Below are 21,090 nucleotides of genomic sequence, written 5' to 3' on the forward strand. Positions count from 1 at the left end.
CACCTCCACCTGCCCCTGTGATAACAGCTAGTATTTGCAGCATTTCTTGTGTGCCTGGCACTTTGAAATGCCTCTGTACTTCTCATTTGACCTCCACAACATGCCCTGAGGTATAATCCTGATAATGCTAGTGGACAAGTAATTGAAATGCTCTATGCTACTTTTCTTCAAAATGCAGACAATAAGAGTAGTGTGTGGCAGTTCTATGGCTAGTCCACCATGGGTACACAGCTGGGAGGTGCTAGAGTCAGGATAACTGGTGAGCTGAGCTTATTGATGAGAAGTCTTATCTCTTGAGTATTTAAAACAGTTTTTTATTGAGGTATAATCACAGTAAAATGCACACATCTTAAGTCTGTGTTTTAATGACTTCTCACACACACGTACACCTGAGTAACCACCCAGATCATGCCATGCAACATTTTTATATCACTCCAGGAGGTTCCCTTGTGCTTCTTCCCGGTCATTACCCATGTCCCTACCCCTAAATAAAATTACTCTTCTGACTTGTGTCTCCATAGAGGAGTTTTGCCAGCATGTGACCATCATATAAATGGAATCATGCAGCTCATAGCCTTCTGTGTAGCCTTCTGGCCTCTTTCTCCATCTGTCTGTGACCTTCATCCATGTTGTTGCATGTAGCAGGAGTTGGTTCTTTTTTATTGTTGTATGGTGTTCTGTTGTTTAGATATGCAGTCATTTATTCTCTTATTGATGGTTATTTATCATTTTTGCAATTTTGGGCTATTACAGATAAGCTTGCAAGCATTCTTGAATGTGCCTTTTGCTAGACATGCATGCTCATTTCCCCTGATTAGACATATGTAGAGAGGTAGAATCGCTAGTCGTAGGGCAGGTGCATGTTTAGTTTTAGCAGATTAGAGCCAAAGTAGTTTTGTCAGTTTCTTCTCCCACTGGCAATGTATGAGAGTTCCCAATGCTCTATGATCATGCCAATACTTGGTCTTGGTGGTCCTTTCAATGCCCTCCTGATGTGTGTGTGGGGATGTTTTACTTCACTGTGGTTTTAATTACATTTCCCTGAGGAGTAATCAGTGTGGGCCTTATTTTTTATGCTTTTTGGCCACTTGCATGTCTACTCTTATGAAGTGCCTTTTCAAATCTCTTATTGAATTGGGTACTACCCCCCTTATTTATTTGTAGGTATTTATTGGAGATATGTATCACAAATATCTCCTCTTACTCTGGTTTTTATGAAGTGCCTTTTCAAATCTCTTATTGAATTTTATACTCCCCCCCTTATTTATTTGTAGGTATTTGTTGGAGGTATGTATTACAAATATCTCCTCTTACTCTGGTTTGCCTTTTCACTCTCTTAACAGTATTTTTTAATGAATGCCAAGTTCTTTGGGTGAAGTTCAGTTTATCAGTATTTTTTCTTTATGTGTGATGCTTTTTGTGTTCTTTTAAAAAAATCACTGATTTTCTGTCTCTTGAGTATTGGGGTAGACAAAAATGTGGAGAACTGCGGTAGTTTTATTGGACACTATTGGATTCTTGCCTGTGGATTGGCTGTTTTCCTGGAGTGGTATTCTGAGCCCTCATATTTATGAAGCACTTTATGTTTTACAGAGCCCTTATCATTCCAGTCTCATTTGATCCTTTGCAGGAGTTAAGGTACTTGTAAGAGGGCTGGGCCGATTTTGATACCAGTGGTTAACATGGACTCTCTCAGGGCTATAGTGGCTTCGTATTTGTCGTGGTGTCATGCACAAGGGTTCAGAGTTAGACTTCTTGTATTTATATCCTGGCTGTGTAACTTACTCAGCTTTGTAATCGTTGACAAGGTACTTAACCTCTCTGAGCCTTAGAGGTTAAGGCCAAATCTGCTAAATGGGAATAATGAGAAAATACTTTATGACTTAGCTGTGAAAATTAAATGAGTTAATTTATATATAATGCTTATTACAGTGACTGGAGCAGTGCTGGGTTATAATTATTGCAGTTCTCTTAGTATAGTGTCTAATAGGCTCATAATTCTTTGTGGAACAAGTATTTGATCACTGAACTAGCTCTGATCACTTACTCCATTCTTCATTCATTGTTTTATATTTTCCCTTTCTTATTTCACATCTCTCTCCTACTTTTTCTTCCCTTCCTCTTTTCCTTTCCTCCATCCTTACCCTTTTTGCTGTGAAAAACCACATGCTGTTCATACGTGAACTAAATTGGCACCCTGTAAGAGAAGATCTCAGATTATGTTATCTTATAAGGACTCATGTAGAAAGTGGAGGGTCATTGAGGGTTTTGCTTGTTTTATTTTGTTTTGAGAGATGGTAGTTACTAGGAGCGTAGGGAAAGTAAATACAGAAAGAAGCTATTGCTTGGTTACCAAACAAAGAAAATTGACCCTTTTACCTTGGTTCTAGGAAATTCACATACAAAAGATTTTTGTAATAGTGGTTTTAATTATAATGAAGGAAAAGGAACTTGGAGTCAAATGAGTATTAGTGTTTTCTGGATACCTAGAAAGGAACGGTACTGTGATCCGGATATCCACACAGGAGGCCGAGAGAAAACCACCTGCACTTGGGGTGTTAAATCCGTTTTATCCACCATCTTCCTCTTGCCTTTCTTCCCTTGCCTACCCCAGAAGAAACAAGACCATTGTGTCAAAGAACTTGATGTTTCTTCTTGAAATGAAAACAAATCCCGTTGATTTTCCTGGTTACTGAGGCCACTTGGCCCACCCTTCACAGCCTCTGAGTTAGTCTGAACTTCCTCTCTGTGGCTTTGGGTGGAAATTTCACACTGTGTGACATGAAGCTGATGTGACATTTGTGAAGCCCCCCCAAGACCTTGCTAGGTAGGCAGCACTTGCAACTCACTGTTGCTGGGGAGCACCTAGCAAGAGATGAGCTGCAGGCATGTTGGCTGCTCGACTTCACTGTATGGAGGGGGTGTCTTTGCTCTCACACATGGGGGAATAGGGAAGAAAAGAGCTGGGATGGTGGGTGGGTGTATCTTCAGACTTAGTCGTGCATAGGATCACCTGGGGAGTTGGCTAGAATCCAAGTTCCTAGGCCCTACCAGAAGTTCAGATTCAGGAGGGTGAGATTGGGCTGTGTTATGTTAAGGGAATGCCCGGTTCTGAAGGGGCGAGGCAGGGACAGCACCACAAGAACACTCAAAGGCCCAGGTTCAGGGCCTTTGATAGTTCTACATTGGTGGACTGTAGCTTCATAGATTGTTTATTTCAAAGCCTAAAGCTTTGGGCTTGAGTTTTTGAAATATGGAAGTGTAGAATCAATCCACTATGCCCCTAGGTCACAGGGTCAGTTTTGTGGAGCCAAAATTCTCAGCATGGTCTGTAGACACCAGTGCGACTGAATGGGCAGATGGTGGGGAGTGGGCACTGGGTCTGAGAATGAGAATTTCTGAGAAGAGGAGGGGGAGTCTGGGCAGGTGCTCATGGAGAGAGGAGTTACTCCATCTTCTGAGTCATCTTTGTGTGCCCAGTGTGGCCTTTACAGGAATGATCACCCTCTGAGGGCTCAGTACCCCACCCACATCTACCCCCCACTTCTGTTCCTCTCTGTGCCCCACTGTCTCTGGCTTGATCTCTCACTGTCTTCCATGCGTACACACGCACAGGCACACGTTCATCCCCCACCCTGACGCCCTTCATATTTCCAACCCCTCTCACGTGGCTGACAACCTTTTTTCTTAGAGTATGTTGAGGGATGATCAATGAAAGCAAGCATGATTTTTGAAATATGTTGACTATGAAGTCTAACATATCCATTGAAACTGTGGAAATAAGCCAGGTACAGAGATCGTAGCGTGTCGGAATTAACAGGCTTGGGTGCTTGCGGAGCTCAGGCTTGTGCTGCCCAGGGTGTTTCCCAGCCTGTGTGTCTGCTGCTCTCGGGGGGTGGTCAGTGCTCGGGGACTCAGACAGTGGTAGGACTTCGGTGCTTCTCGCTCACTGGGTCTCTTCTTCAGGCTTTCTCCAACTTTAAAGATGAGGGTTTTAATCAGCAATTCTTAACTTTTTGAGGGTTGCAGTCCTCTTTGAGAATCCAGTGGGTAGTCTGACTTGTTTTTACAGAGAAGTACACATACATCTGGGCGTGGGGAGAATGTGGTATGGGTACAGTTTGGGATCCATCTGTGGATGACGCTAAGTAAAGAACTCCTGCTTTAATGAGCAAAGAGGGCTTTCGGCCCGTTCTCCCAAGGTCTTTCTTTTTTTTTTTTTTCCTCTTTCGTAGCTGTTTTCTTTCTTTCTTTTTTTATTATTAAATCATAACTGTGTACATTAATGCAATCATAGGGCACCATAGACTGGTTTTATTTATTTTTTATTTTTGAGACAGGGTATCAAGCTGTTGCCCTGGGTAGAGTGCTGTGTTGTCATAGCTCACAGCAACCTCCAACTCTTAGGCTCAAGCGATCCTCCTGCCTCGGTTTTTTTATTTTAGTAGAGATGGGGGTCTCGCTTTTGCTTAGGCTGTTCTCGAACTTGTGAGCTCAAGCAAGTCACCCACCTCGGCCTCCCAAGGTCATTTTTATGGCATGGGTTCTTTTTCTCATGGAGTGCCATGTGTAATGGGAACTCAACAAACACCCTTTGATTTTGGGTTCATGCCTTCTGGAGGGTTTGTGCTCTAAAGAGGAAGCAGATTTCAATGGGTGGAAAGAATCTAACAGATGTAATGCACTCAGTATCTGATACAGTTAAGTATTCAGTTTTTAAAAAATACTATGCACATTTAACATAATCATAACTACAAAGCTGATTACCTCCTAAAATTTCTCCTTGTCAAAAGCAACTTGGAAGCATTAGACTAGATATTAGGAGATGAGGATGCTTCCAGCTTGGATTTTTCCCCTTCTTTTAATCTTAAGTCCAATAATTCCATTCATTTTAACAAATATTCATTGCATTTCTACTTTGATTAAAACACTCTTGTCAAGCATTTTGAGTAATAGGAATGAATAAGATTTCAAGGAACAATGTCTGGAGGAATCACTTTACTCCTCTCTGTCCCTTACCTGTACAATATCTTGGAGGGAGGTGGTTTTGCTCAGAGGGGTTTGGGTAGGTAGGTGGTTTTGCTTTCTGAGTCTAGTAGGTGGCTCTAAGCCGAGAGTTATGCCTCTCTTTGTCATGTTAACCCCAGCAGTCATTCGCTCTGTTAAGGGACTGTTTAAGGTTCACTTTTGTCAGTCTTTCTGCATGTGGCACTGGGTTCATATCTGTATCCCTCCTTTCTCCACAGGCCAGGGGTTATTACCATGCAGGCATTGTCAGAAGAGGACCGGAGACTCTGGATGGAAGCCATGGATGGCCGGGAACCTGTAAGTAACAATTCAGGGAAGCAGAGCGAGAATCTGCTTCAAAGGTCTTGAGTTGTTTGCTTCCTTAGCGTGGTGATTTTTACTACTGTTCTGAAGCCTTGCATCCTTGAATCCGATGTACCAGAGGTAGTTTTTTATTTCTAGGTTGATGTTTGTGGATGTTGGCATTGCTTCTGTGTGTATGTGGTTCCTGATCTTTGGTCTTGCAGACCCAGGGCGCGGGTTCTTCGAGTGTAATGCTTCTCAGTCTTCTAAAGGAAGCAGAGTCCGTGCGGCCTTACTGAATGTTTATTGACCACATGATACTTCCGAAAAGTAGTGAGCAAAGCGTTATCTCAAATCCATTTTAATGGGATAAATGCTTATTATAGTGTGTACAGATTATGCAACATCCTGTAGTTCAGCCTCCCATCACCATAGTAACTCACATCCCATTATAAGCAGTGGCACAGTATCAGGGTAGATGGAAGGAGTTCAGCCTGATGATGCGACTCCTGCTGCCATTTCAGAATTGATGCTGGCCTCAACTGGGTGATATAAGCTTGTGGTGTTTCTGTATCTTGTGACGTGTAAAACCCATGTGAGAGCCCTGGGGAAGTCACTAGGGCCATAGTAGTCCTCTTGGTGCCAAGGATCTCAACTCCAATGTTAAGCAAGAGAAAGAGAAATCCTAAGATTTCAAGGCTAGAGAAATCCTAAGAGTACAGTCTAATTATCCTTGTCCCACCAATAAAAGATAAAAAGAAGCCACAGTGCCAGAGGGCCAATCATTGACCCTTGCAAAGGCACTATCCAAAGAAGGGAATGCATGCAAGGAAAAAGGTCATGACTATTGAACACTATGTGTCAATCCAGGTGACCAGTGCAGATGATTCCAGCTCATTTGTTTGTGTCTTTCTCAGCTTGCCTTGGTATGGTGATCTGGGAATATAGATTAATGTACCTTTCTACTCTTGGCCGTATTTTATACAAATATGGTACTCAATTTAGTCAACTAAGCATCAAATAACTAGTGTTTGCATAACATTTCATGACATAGAACAAGATTTAAGAAACTATTTAAAAGATGTAGGTACAGTTTGGTAAAGTATAATTAAGCCATGTTTAATGTAAATTCTTCTCCTGGTCTAAAATATAAGATAGCTCTCTGAATACATTGTTACTTACACAAACTCTCTCAAAACCAGATACATTTCTACCTTTAGGGGTTTGTGGGCACAGTTGCTACTTGATGTCAGAGGCCTTTGAAAGCAGCTTCCCAAGTAGTTGTTCTCTGCTAGCGTCATCTACCATTTGTTGAGCACATTTTTGCATGTTAGGCACAGGATTGGGCTACCACATCTCTTAAGCCATTTATTTCTCCTAGTTTTTCTATTGTTATTTTTTTTTTTTAGAGTCTCACTTTATGGCCCTCGGTAGAGTGCCGTGGCATCACACAGCTCACAGCAACCTCCAACTCCTGGGCTTAAGCGATTCTCTTGCCTCAGCCTCCTGAGTAGCTGGGACTACAGGCGCCCGGCTATTTTTTGGTTGCAGTTTGGCCGGGGCTGGGTTTGAACCCACCACCCTCGGTATATGGGGCCGGGTTTGAACACGCCACCCTCGGTATATGGGGCCGGCGCCTTCGACGAGCCACAGGCGCCGCCCCTATTTCTCCTAGTTTTTAATTAAATAAGTATTACAATTCCATTTTTTAGATGAGGGGAACTAAAGTTTAGAGAATTATTTTTGCCCCTAGTTGCACAGATAGTGACTGTATTAGGTTGCTACAACAGAGAGACTCCAAAGTACAGTGGCTTAAGTAAGATAGGCAAGTATTATTTCTTTTTTTTTATTGTTGGGGATTCATTGAGGGTACAATAAGCCAGGTTACACTGATTGCAATTGTTAGGTAAAGTCCCTCTTGCAATCATGTCTTGCCCCCATAAAGTGTGACACACACCAAGGCCCCACCCCCCTCCCTCCGTCCCTCTTTCTGCTTCCCCCCCCATAACCTTAATTGTCATTAATTGTCCTCATATCAAAATTGAGTACATAAGATTCATGCTTCTCCATTCTTGTGATGCTTTACTAAGAATAATGTCTTCCACTTCCATCCAGGTTAATACGAAGGATGTGAAGTCTCCATTTTTTTTAATGGCTGAATAGTATTCCATGGTATACATATACCACAGCTTGTTAATCCATTCCTGGGTTGGTGGGCATTTAGGCTGTTTCCACATTTTGGTGATTGTAAATTGAGCTGCAATAAACAGTCTAGTACAAGTGTCCTTATGATAAAAGGATTTTTTTCCTTCTGGGTAGATGCCCAGTAATGGGATTGCAGGATCAAATGGGAGGTCTAGCTTGAGTGCTTTGAGGTTTCTCCATACTTCCTTCCAAAAAGGTTGTACTAGTTAGGCAAGTATTATTTCTCTCTCAGAGCCTGGAAGAGAGTTCTAGTCATTGCCATTGCTCCAGCTTGATAAACGGAGATAAATACGTCCAGGGAAAGGATTTTGAAGGACCCAGCTAATGTCCTCATCACTTCCATTGATTGGCCCACACATAATGATGTGGCCACGTCTATCTGCAAAGGAGTATGGGAAATCTGGGCTGTACATAGGCACTCAGGACCCACGAGGAGAATGGATACTGGGTAGGTAGCAAAACTAGAATTTGAACCCTAGAAGTATTTGGTTTTCATCTTTAGTAGAAAGAAAACATCAAATTGCCTTTTAAGAATTCTTACTCAGTTCATTTTTACAATATTTTCACTGACTCTTAATGATTCTTCAACTCAAAGGGGAGGAAGAAAAGTCCTATCATGACATACTATTCTTGGTATGGATTAACAAAAAAAAAAAAACAAACCCACTACCGTTTCTCCCCCAGTAAGCTAGAGTCTAGAATCGTTTCGCCAACTGCATTTTAAGCTGCCTCCTTCTTTTCCTCCACACCACTTGATATTTGTCCTCTGTGTTTAACTGGTTTTCTTACTAACCACTTCAGTTTTCCTGTAGATTAACTTACAGCCTCTGTAGATAGAAAGCATGATGTTGAAAGAAACATCTCCTTGCACCAAAATGTACACATTAAAACAAGTTTAAACAAAAATAATTCTGTTCCTAAACATGATATAAAATTTTTCCTCATATGAATATATGGCTTGCTCTGAAAACCACACCTCTGTGTGCTTTTTAGTTTCCTGAAAAGAGAGATAAATACAAGACAACTCATGTGTGCATAACTGACAATCATACTAGGCTTAGTTTTGTCCCCCATTGCCCAGAGTCTCTAGGGAACATTACTGTAGATACAGGCCTAGTAGACAAGTAGCAGCTCCAGTTTTAATTACCATCTTTTTTTTTTTTTTCACTTTTTTTTTTTTTTATTGTTGGGGATTCATTGAGGGTACAATAAGCCAGTTACACTGATTGCAATTGTTAGGCAAAGTCCCTCCTGCAATCATGTCTTGCCCCCATAAAGTGTGACATACACCAAGGCCCCAACCCCCTCCCTCCATCCCTCTTTCTGCTTCCCCCCCCATAATCTTCATTGTCATTAATTGTCCTCATATCAAAATTGAGTACATGGGATTCATGCTTCTCCATTCTTGTGACGCTTTACTAAGAATAATGTCTTCCACTTCCATCCATGTTAATACAAAGGATGTAAAGTCTCCATTATTTTTAATGGCTGAATAGTATTCCATGGTATACATATACCACAGCTTGTTAATCCATTCCTGGGTTGGTGGGCATTTAGGCTGTTTCCACATTTTGGCGATTGTAAATTGAGCTGCAATAAACAGTCTAGTACAAGTGTCCTTATGATAAAAGGATTTTTTTCCTTCTGGGTAGATGCCCAGCAATGGGATTGCAGGATCAAATGGGAGGTCTAGCTTGAGTGCTTTGAGGTTTCTCCATACTTCCTTCCAGAAAGGTTGTACTAGTTTGCAGTCCCACCAGCAGTGTAAAAGTGTTCCCTTCTCTCCACATCCACGCCAGCATCTGCAGTTTCGAGATTTTGTGATGTGGGCCATTCTCGCTGGGGTTAGATGATATCTCAGGGTTGTTTTGATTTGCATTTCTCTAATATATAGAGATGATGAACATTTTTTCATGTGTTTGTTAGCCATTCGTCTGTCGTCTTTAGAGAAAGTTCTATTCATGTCTCTTGCCCATTGATATATGGGATTGTTGGCTTTTTTCATGTGGATTAATTTGAGTTCTCTATAGATCCTAGTTATCAAGCTTTTGTCTGATTGAAAATATGCAAATATCCTTTCCCATTGTGTAGGTTGTCTCTTTGCTTTGGTTATTGTCTCCTTAGCCGTACAAAAGCTTTTCAGTTTAATGAAGTCCCATTTGTTTATTTTTGTTGTTGTTGCAATTGCCATGGCAGTCTTCTTCATGAAGTCTTCCCCCAGGCCAATATCTTCCAGTGTTTTTCCTATGCTTTCTTGGAGGATTTTTATTGTTTCATGCCTTCAATTTAAGTCCTTTATCCATCTTGAATCAATTTTTGTGAGTGGGGAAAGGTGTGGGTCCAGTTTCAGTCTTTTACATGTAGACATCCAGTTCTCCCAACACCATTTATTGAATAGGGAGTCTTTCCCCCAAGGTATGTTCTTGTTTGGTTTATCAAAAATTAGGTGGTTGTAAGATGTTAGTTTCATTTCTTGGTTTTCAATTGGATTCCAAGTGTCTATGTCTCTGTTTTTGTGCCAGTACCATGCTGTCTTGACCACTATGGCTTCGTAGTACAGACTAAAATCTGGTATGCTGATGCCCCCAGCTTTATTTTTATTACTAAGAACTGCCTTAGCTATACGGGGTTTTTTCCGGTTCCATACAAAACGCAGAATCATTTTTTCCAAAGCTTGAAAGTACGATGTAGGTACTTTGATAGGAATGGCATTGAATAGGCAGATTGCTTTGGGAAGTATAGACATTTTAACAATGTTGATTCTTCCCATCCATGAGCATGGTATGTTCTTCCATTTATTAATATCCTCTGCTATTTCCTTTCTGAGGATTTCATAGTTTTCTTTATAGAGGTCCTTCACCTCCTTCGTTAGGTATATTCCTAGGTATTTCATTTTCTTTGAAACTATGGTGAAGAGAGTTGTGTCCTGAATTAGCTTCTCATCTTGACTGTTATTGGTGTACACAAAGGCTACTGACTTGTGGACATTGATTTTATATCCTGAAACATTACTGTATTTTTTGATGACTTCTAGGAGTCTTGTGGTTGAGTCTTTGGGGTTCTCTAAGTATAAGATCATGTCGTCAGCAAAGAGGGAGAGTTTGACCTCCTCTGCTCCCATTTGGATTCCCTTTATTTCCTTGTCTTGCCTAATTGTATTGGCTAGAATTTCCAGCACTACGTTGAATAGTAAAAGTGACAGAGGACAACCTTGTCTGGTTCCAGTTCTAAGAGGAAAAGCTTTGAGTTTTACTCCATTCAGTAAAATATTGGCTGTGGGTTTGTCATAGATAGCTTCAATCAGTTTTAGAAATGTGCCACCTATGCCTATACTCTTCAGTATTCTAATTAGAAAAGGATGCTGGATTTTATCAAATGCTTTTTCTGCATCTATTGAGAGGATCATGTGATCTTTATTTTTGCCTCTGTTAATATGGTGGATAATGTTTACGGACTTGCGTATGTGAAACCAGCCTTGCATCCCTGGGATGAAGCCTACTTGATCATGATGAATGACTTTTTTGATGATAAGCTGTAATCTATTGGCTAGGATTTTGTTGAGAATTTTTGCATCTATGTTCATGAGTGAGATTGGTCTGAAATTCTCCTTTTTGTTTGGGTCTTTTCCTGGTTTTGGTATCAGGGTGATGTTCGCTTCATAGAATGTGTTGGGGAAGATTCCTTCTTCCTCAATTTTTTGGAATAATTTCTGCAGTACAGGAATAAGCTCTTCCTTGAAGGTTTGATAGAATTCTGGAGTGAAGCCATCTGGACCAGGGCATTTTTTGATTGGAAGCTTTTTTATTGTTTCTTTGATCTCAGTAGTTGAAATTGGTCTGTTCAGGAGGTCTATTTCTTCCTGGCTAAGTCTAGGGAGAGGGTGTGATTCCAAATATTGATCCATTTCCTTCACATTGTCAAAATTCTGGGCATATAGTTTCTGGTAGTATTCAGAGATGATCTCTTGTATCTCTGTGGGATCTGTTGTTATTTCCCCTTTATCGTTTCTGATTGAGGTTACTAGAGATTTTACTTTTCTATTTCTAATTAGTCTGGCCAGTGGTTTATCTATTTTATTTATTTTTTCAAAAAACCAACTCCTTGTTTCATTAATTTTCTGAATGATTCTTTTGTTTTCAATTTCATCGATCTCTGATTTTGGATATTTCTTTTCTTCTACTGAGTTTAGGCTTAGATTGTTCTTCTTTTTCCAATTCCATAAGATCTCTTGTGAGATTGTTGACGTGCTCTCTTTCTGTTTTTCGAATGTAGGCATCTAAAGTGATGAATTTTCCTCTCAAAACTGCTTTTGCAGTATCCCACAGGTTTTGGTAGCTTGTATCTTCATTGTTGTTATGCTCAAGGAAGTTAATGATTTCCTGTTTTATTTCTTCCTGCACCCATCTGTTATTCAACAGAAGATTGTTTAATTTCCATGCCTTTGGGTGGGGTCGAGCATTTTTGTTAGAGTTGAGTTCCACCTTTAGTGCCTTATGGTCTGAGAAAATACAAGGTAAAATTTCAATTCTTTTGATTCTGTTGATATTTGTTTTGTGTCCCAGGATATGATCAATTTTGGAGAATGTTCCATGGGGTGATGAGAAGAATGTATATTCTTTATCTTTGGGGTGGAGTGTTCTATATGCGTCTATCAAGCACAGTTGTTCTAGGGTCTCATTTAAATCTCTTATATCTTTGTTTAATTTCTGTTTAGAGGATCTGTCCAGCTCTGTAAGAGGAGTGTTAAAGTCCCCTGTTATGATGGTCTTATCAGATATCATATTGCTCAGACTGAGTAAGGTCTGCTTCAAGAATCTGGGAGCATTTAAATTGGGTGCATAAATATTTAGAATTGAAATGTCTTCTTGTTGTATTTTTCCCTTGACCAATATAAAGTGACCATCTTTGTCTTTTTTGACTTTAGTTGCTTTAAATCCACATGTATCTGAAAATAAGATTGCAATTCCTCTTTTCTTCTGAATTCCATTTGCCTGAAAAATTGTCTTCCAACCCTTGACTCGGAGCTTTAATTTGTCTTTTGAAGCCAGGTGTGTTTCTTGCAGACAGCAAATGGATGGCTTGTGTTTTTTCATCCAGTCAACCAATCTGTGTCTCTTCAGTGGGGAATTCAAGCCATTAACATTTATTGAGATAATTGATAAGTGTGGTAGTATTCTATTCGTCTTATTTGGTGAGAGTCCATTGCTTAGTTTTATCTTTTGCATCAGTGTGGAGGTTAGGTTCTGTCCTTTGATTTCTGAGTTCTTACTTTGCTGCTGATCCATTGTGGTGGTCAGTGTGCAGAACAGGTTGAAGTATTTCCTGTAGAGCTGGTCTTGTTGTGGCGAATTTCCTCAATGTTTGTATATCCGTAAATGATTTGATTTCTCCGTCAATTTTTAAGCTTAGTTTAGCAGGGTACAGAATTCTGGGCTGGAAATTGTTCTGTTTAAGTAGATTAAAGGTAGATGACCATTGTCTTCTTGCTTGGAAAGTTTCATTAGAGAAGTCTGCGGTCACTCTGATGGATTTGCCCCTGTAGGTCAACTGGCGCTTACTCCTGGCAGCTTGCAGAATCTTTTCTTTTGTCTTGACTTTGGACAGGTTCATCACAATGTGTCTTGGAGAAGCTCGGTTAGAGTTGAGGCGACCTGGGGTCCGATAGCCCTCTGAAAGCAGTGTGTCAGAATCTTTGGTGATATTTGGGAAATTTTCTTTTACAATATTCTCTAGTATGGCTTCCATTCCACTGGGGCATTCTTCTTCCCCTTCTGGAATTCCTATAACTCGTATGTTGGAACGCTTCATAAAGTCCCATAATTCTGACAGTGAACGTTCTGCTTTCTCTCTCTTCTTTTCTGCCTCTTTTACTATCTGAGTTATCTCAAGAACTTTGTCTTCTACCTCTGAAATTCTTTCTTCTGCATGGTCTAACCTGTTGCTGATACTTTCCATTGCATCTTTCAGTTCCCTAATTAACTGTTTCAGTTCCTTCAGGTCTGCTATATCCTTTTTATATTCTTCATATCTGTCATCTCTTATTTGATTCTGTTTTTGGATTTCCTTTTGGTTATTTTCCACTTTATTAGCAATTTCCTTCATTGTTTCCATCATTTCTTTCATTGTTTTCAACATGTGTATTCTAAATTCCCTTTCTGTCATTCCTAACATTTCTTAACAGGTAGAATCATCTGCAGTAGCTACCTCATGGTCCCTTGGCGGGGTTGTTCTAGGCTGGTTCTTCATGTTGCCTGGAGTTTTCTGCTGATTCTTCCTCATGAGTGATTTCTTTTATCTGTTTCCTTGCCCTAATTTTCCTTTCACTTCCTCTTGCTCTTTAAGTTCTTGTGCCTGTGGACTAAGGGTTACAGGACCAGAAGGGTGAGAAGGTTGAAGAGCAAAAATGGGATGAAAGAAAGGAGGACTGAGTGATAAGAAAAAAAAGAAAAATAGAGAAAGGAGAGGGGGTGGGTATAAGGAATATTGACAAAAAGAAGAGAGGCACAGAAAGAGGGAGACAGAGCAATATAGGTGTACAGTAGGGTACTTTGACACAACCTTAAAAAAAACCCACCTTCTGGGGGTGCCCAGTTGGGTGGTTCCCTTGAGGTCAGCAGCTGTTTGCTAACCTGATCAGACACAGTGCCCCACCTCCACCAAGTAGAGAGGAAAGACAAAAATGCTATAAATCAAACCAAATCAAGCAAACAGAAAACTTTACGGGGATAAAATTGGGTGAAAAACGAAATGATAGCGGTAGAAACACTAGCAAAAATGAAGTTCTAGTTATTAAAAAAGGCAGCAATGGGAAATTATAATTAAACTAGAAAAGTTGAGAAAGAAAAAGGATCTGTATGGAAAAGATTGAAATTAAAAAACAAAAGAACATCAACAACATCAAAATAAACAAACAAAAAAAAACCAAACAAAAAAAAAAAGAAAAAAACACACAACCAAAAACAAAGCAGTTTGTATATGTTATTGAATATTGTCTGGGCAACACGTGGTCTTCTGGGGTATGAGATGTTAATCACAGTTCTGATACGACTCGAGGCTGCTGATTTCTCAAACCCCAGCAGGTAGACACCCTAAATCTCTCTTCAGCGCACTTAATATGCTCTTTGAACTTGTAAACTTGCTGAGCAGAAGCTTTCCCAGTAAAGTGCTTGTCGCTGGAATCACTGCTGAAGTGGCTATCCACTTACCCAGTGTGCCAAAACCAGTCTCACTCTGCCCCTGAGGGTTAGGGCTGCAAGGCGGCTCAGACCCCCACCCTTAGGCTAGTTGGTTGCTGGGTTACCAGCTCCCACCCATTCTAGCTCTGCGACCCTGAGGGCGGAGCTTGCTGGGGCAGATCACTCACAATGGCTCCCTGTGACCTACCGCCAAGCACTTTTAGCTCCGTCTGGCTCAGCGGCTCAGACTGGGGCCGTAGACAATGGCCAAAGTTCTCCATGCTCCCGCTCAGGCCCTCCCCAAGGCAGTTCAACTCAGTGCCAAGTCCAAGGACACCAAAACAGTTCACAGGTAAGGCCTTTCTGGTTTGCAGTCTCGCTGCTGCTGAACTTACAGTTGCGGGCGCGTTTAGACGGATTGAACACATGCGAGCACTTGCCGTTTTTCCACTGTTTTAGTCCTCCTCTTGGGGTCCAGAAGTCTCTCGCTGACTCCCTGAATCCTCATAGGAGTGATGATAGGCAGATCCCACCAGCCAGAGATGCCTGGAGTCCTATCTCACCAGACTCACGGTGTCCAGATGCAAGGAAGTTGTTACTCGGCCGCCATCTTGCTCCGCCTCCAATTACCATCTTCTTAATTAGTTAAACCTATTTCCTTGAGTGTTTTGGATTTCTCTAGTTAGCTCTTTCTTTAGCTGGTCCTAGAGTAGTTTTTTTTTTTTTTTTTTTCATTTCAGAGAAATTAATGTGGTCCTTACCTTCTGTTTTTATACTTCTCTTTCAATTTGTTCTGTGATGGATTATTCAGTGTTGGATTTTTTGGAGGGAGTAGAGGATAATTTTGGTTTCCATTCTTCTTGTTCAGTAATACTTAGGATGATTGGTTGGAAAGGTTCCAAAAACCAAAAACCTAATGCAGTCCTTTAGTATATAATCATAGTCTGGTCTAAAGAGATGTTTAATGTCTTTTTGGCATGTAGTATTGATGGACATGTAGTAGAGAAAGAATTTTAAGTTGGTTTCCTACAATGAACTGTATGGATTTTAATCTATGTATTGAATTTTAATTCTTTTAGTTTGAATGGAAGAAACCCCATTCAAACTTAAAAAGCTGGATTTGTTAAGTTATATGACTGAAAAATAGAGCATAATAATTTCTAGCCCATCTGAATCTGGGAACTTTTTTAATACCAGAGTTGGTTTCTTCTTTCTTGTAGGCTTCAGTGTTTTGTTTTTTTTTTTTTTTTTAAGACGAGTCTTACTTTGTCACTCTTAGTAGAGTGCCATAGTGTCATAGCCCATAGCAACCTCAGACTCTTGGGCTCAAGTGATCCTCTTGCCTCAGCCTCCCGAGTAGCTGGGACTATAGCCTCTTACCACAATGTCCTGCTATTTTTAGAGATGGAGTTTTACTCTTGTTCAGGCTGGGCTCAAACTCCTGAGCTCAGGTGATCCACCAGCCTCAGGCTCCCAGAATGCTGGGATTACAGACGTGAGCCACTGTACCTGGCCTTGACTTCGTTTTCTAACATGTTCTTTTCAAATAGTAGTGAGATACTTCCTTACTATTCTAGGCTTACATTGTATTATTAAGAACAGAGATCAGCAAACTTTTTCTGTAATGAACCAGATAATAATTTGCTTTTGTGGACAGACAGCAGGCCAGATTTAGGTCATGGGTTATAGTGTGTTGATCCCTGATTTATAAGTCTATTAGAAAGAGAGCTTTTGCATAATAATTGCAAAAAGGTCCCATATTTGAATTTTACTATAGTTGGTCCAGAGGGTGGGCTGGATAAATTGACCACTATACTGGAGCTGTATAAATGGTGGGGGAAGATTAGCATTATTGTATGAGGGAGGTGGGTAGACACTGGATGGAAAGAACATCACAGTTTGTCCTTACATCTGCTATCCGTATTCCATTAAATTTATGCTTTCCACATGCTAACCAGTTGTGCCACTGGAGCACTAAATTTATGCTTGCCTCAAGAGACATGTGTCTTTCTTTTTTGGCATTGGCATAGTTGCAATCCTGTCCCCCATCCCTAGCTGTGACATAATGGAGAGGTCCCTCCGTACAGTTAAAAGTATAGCATATATCTAAATTGGCCAAAGGTAAAAACCCCCAAGTTTACCACTCATATCATATGTAGGGTGAAAGACTGAATGCTTTCCCGTAACGCTGGGGATAAGACAAGGGTGTTTGCTCTCACAACTTAACAGAGGACCAGAAGTCAGGGCCAGAATTGTCGGGCAATAAAATGATATAAAACCATACCTATTGCAGAGAAAGGTATAAAACTGCACCCATTTTCAGGTAACATGATTGTCTATGTAGAAAAATCTCAAGTGAGCCACAAAAACCTAAAACCCCTCCTAGAATTAGTAGATGAGTTCCACAAGGTCACAGGATGCAAGATAAATACATATAAAACCAATCATATGTCTTTATACTGGCCATAAACATGTGATGACCAAAATTAAAAACATAATACCATTTACAGTCACTCTCCCCCAAAATGAAATGCTTAAGCATAAATCTAGTTAAACACATAGAGGGACCCATATGCTGAACATTACCAAGTGCTGAAGAAAGAAGTCAAAGAAGATTTAAATGAGTAGAGAATCCTTTATAGATTAGAAGACTCCACAGGGTAATGATGTCAGTTCCCAGATTGATTTATAGATTTATTTAACACAACACCTGTCAAAGTCCCTGCAAGGTTTTCTGTAGCTATAGACCCGCTTATTCTAAAATTTATATGTAAAAGCACAGAAACTAAGATAACTAAAACACTTTTTTTTTGCAGTTTTTGGCCAGGGCCAGGTTTGAACCTGCTACTTCCAGTTTATGGGGCGGCGCCCTACACCTTTGAGCCACTAAAACAATTTTTTTTAAAAAGAATGAGTTGGGAGTAATTATTGTACTCTATTTTAAGACGTCCTTTAGAGGCTTGGCACCTGTAACTCAGTGGCTAGGGCACCAGCCACATACACCGGAGCTGGAAAATTAGAACTAAACCCGGGCCTGCCAAACAATAACAACTACAACCAAAAAATAGCCGGGTGTTGTGGTGGACACCTGTAGTTCCAGCTACTTGGGAGGCTGAGGCAAGAGAATCTCTTAAGCTCAAGAGTTGGAGGTTGCTGTGAGCTGTGATGGTATAGCACTCTACTAAGGGCGACATAGTGAGACTCTGTTTAAAAAAAAAACAAAAACAAAAGACTTTTTAGAGAGACAGTAATCAAGACTATGGTATTGTTGGATGGATAGACACATGGACCACTGGACTAGAATAAAGAATCCAGAACTAGACCTAAACAAATGTGCCCAACTGATTTTTGACAGAGGTATGAAAGCAGTTTAATAGTGGAAGAATTTTTTTTTCTTTAAGAATTCATGTATTTTAAAACAACACACGTTGATAGGCAAAAAAATAACCTTTGACTTAAACCTCAGATCACCATGGATCATATATTTAATATAAAATGTAGCACTATAAAACTTTTAGAAGAATGTGTAGGATCTAGGCAAGATGAAGAGTTTTTATTTATTTTTATTTTTTAATTGTTAAATCATAGCTGTGTACATTAGTGCAATCAAGGGGTACAATGTGCTGTTTTCATATACAATCTGAAATATTCTCATCAAACTGTTCAACGTAGCCTTCATGGCATTTTCTTTGTTATTGTATGTAGACATTTGTATACTACCTTTAGTAAGTTTCATCTGTACCCATTCTAAGATGCATCATAGGTGTGGCCCCACCCATTACCCTCCCTCCACCTTAGCCTCCCCCCCTCTTCCCCTTCCTTGGCCCTTTCCTCGTAGTCTTGTGCTATAGTTGGGTTATAGCCTTCATATGAAAGCCATAATTTAGCTTCATAGTGGGCTGAGTACATTGGATGCTTTTTCTTCCATTCCTGAGATACTTTGCTAAGAGGAATATGTTCCAGCTCCATCCATGTAAACAAGAAGGAGGTAAAGTCTCCATCTTTCTTTAAGGCTGTGTAATATTCCATGGTATACATGTACCACAATTTGCTAGTCCATTCGTGGTTCGATGGGCACTTGGGCTTCTTCCATGACTTAACAATTATGAATTGGGCTGCAATAAACATTCTGGTACAGATGTCTTTGTTATATTGTGATTTTTGGTCTTCTGGGTATAAACCTAGTAAAGGAATTATAGGATTGAATGGCAGGTCTATTTTTAGTCTCTTAAGTATTCTTCAAACATCCTTCCAGAAGGAATGTATTAGTGGGCATTCCCACCAGCAGTGTAGAAGTGTGCCCTTTTCTCCACATCCACACCAACATCTCTGGTTTTGGGATTTTGTGATGTGGGCTACTATTACTGGGGTTAGGTGATATCTCAGAGTGATTTTGATTTGCATTTCTCTGATGATTAAGGATGATAGCTTTCTTTCATGTGTTTGTAGATCGTGCGTCTGTCTTTAGAGGAGTTTCTCTTCAAATCCCTTGCCCACCCTGAGATGGGATCACTTGTTCTTTTCTTGCTAATACGTTTGAGTTCTCTGTGGATTCTGGTTATTAGACCTTTATTGGAGGCATAACCTGCAAATATTTTCTCCCATTCTGAGGGCTGTCTGCTTGCTTTACTCACTGTGTTCTTGGCTGTGCAGAAGCTTTTTAGTTTGATCAGGTCCCAGTAATGTATTTTTGATACTGCTTCAATTGCCTGGGGAGTCCTCCTCATAAAATATTCACCCAGGCCGATTCCTTCAAGAGTTTTCCCTGCACTTTCTTCAAGTATTTTTATAGTTTCATGTCTTAAGTTTAAATCTTTTATCCAGTGAGAGTCTATCTTAGTTAATGGTGAAAGGTGTGGGTCCAGTTTCAGTCTTTTACAGATCGCCAGCCAGTTCACCCAGCACCATTTGTTAAATAGGGAATCTTTTCCCCACTGAATGTTTTTAATTGGCTTGTCAAAGATCAGATAACGGTAAGTAGCTGGATTCATCTCTTGGTTCTCTATTCTGTTCCAGACATCTAGTTCTCTGTTTTTGTGCCAGTACCATGGTGTTTTGATCACAATTGATTTATAGTACAGTCTCAGTTCTGGTAGTGTGATTCCTCCTGCTGTGTGTTGCTGAGTAATGTTTTGGCTATTTGAGGTTTTTTTTCTGATTCCATATAAAAAGAAGTAGTATTTTTTCAAGATCTTTAAAATATGACAATAGAGCTTTAATAGGAATTGCGTTAAAATTATATATTGCTTTGGGTAGTATAGACATTTTAACAATGTTGATTCTTCCCAGCCATGAGCATGGTATGTTTTTCCATTTGTTAACATCTTCAGCTATTTCTTTTCTTAAAGGTTCATAGTTCTCTTTGTAGAGATCTTTCACATCCTTTGTTAGGTATACTCCCAAATATTTCATCTTCTTTGGCACTACTGTGAAAGGAATAGAGTCCTTGACTGTTTTTTCGGCTTGGTTATTGTTGGTATATATAAAGGCTACAGATTTATGGGTGTTGATTTTGTAGCCTGAGACATTGCTGTATTCCTTGATCGCTTCTAAAAGTTTTATAGTAGAATCCCTAGTGTTTTCCAGATACATGATCATATCATCTGCGAATAGTGAAAGTTTGATCTCTTCTGACCCTATGTGGATACCCTTGATCGCTTTTTCTTCCCTAATTGCAATGGCTAAAACTTCCATTACAATGTTAAAGAGCAATGGAGACAATGGGCAACCTTGCCTGGTTCATGATCTAAGTGGAAATGATTTCAATTTAACTCCATTCAATACGATATTCTCTGTGGGTTTGCTGTAGATGGCCTCTATTAGTTTAAGAAATGTCCCTTCTATACCAATTTTCTTAAGTGTTCTGATCATGAAGGGATGCTGGATATTGTCAAAAGCTTTTTCTGCATCAATTGAAAGAATCATATGGTCCTTATTTTTTTAGTTTGTTTATGTACTGAATTACATTTGTAGATTTACGTATATTGAACCAGCCTTGAGACCCTGGGATAAATCCCACTTGGTCGTGGTGTATAACTTTTTTGATGTGTTGTTGGATTCTGTTTGTTAGGATCTTATTGAGTATTTTAGCATCAATATTCATTAGTGATATTGGTCTATAATTTTCTTTTCTTGTTGGGTCTTTCCCTGGTTTGGGGATCAAGGTGATGTTTGCTTCGTAGAATGTGTTGGGTAATATTCCTTCTTTTTCTATATTTTGGAAGAGGTTTAGTAACATATGTACTAGTTCTTCTTTAAAGGTTTGGTAGAATTCTGACATAAAGCCATCTGGTCCTAGGCTTTTCTTTTTAGGGAGATTTAGTATAGTTGATGCTATTTCAGAACTTGATATAGGCCTGTTCAACATTTCCACATCATTCTGGCTAAGTCTTGGTGGCGT

At 40.0% G+C, this 21,090-nt stretch overlaps 1 protein-coding gene across 7 annotated transcripts in view; it reads left to right on the top strand.

The window, feature by feature from the left end:
* The window catches only part of ARHGAP26 (Rho GTPase activating protein 26), a 464,813-nt gene that overhangs the window by 170,509 nt on the left and 273,214 nt on the right, over nucleotides 1–21,090 (top strand). For all 7 annotated transcript variants that reach the window (XR_008375228.1, XM_053566649.1, XM_053566650.1 and 4 more), the window contains one exon: nucleotides 5,247–5,325. Coding sequence is in view for 6 of the 7 variants with exons in the window: in XM_053566649.1 (XP_053422624.1) it covers nucleotides 5,247–5,325 (79 nt within the window). In the remaining variant the exon portion in view is untranslated. The remainder of the gene's footprint in view (nucleotides 1–5,246; nucleotides 5,326–21,090) is intronic.

Source organism: Nycticebus coucang, chromosome 17 (genome assembly GCF_027406575.1).
Source record: "Nycticebus coucang isolate mNycCou1 chromosome 17, mNycCou1.pri, whole genome shotgun sequence".
NCBI classification, from domain to species: Eukaryota; Metazoa; Chordata; class Mammalia; order Primates; family Lorisidae; genus Nycticebus; species Nycticebus coucang.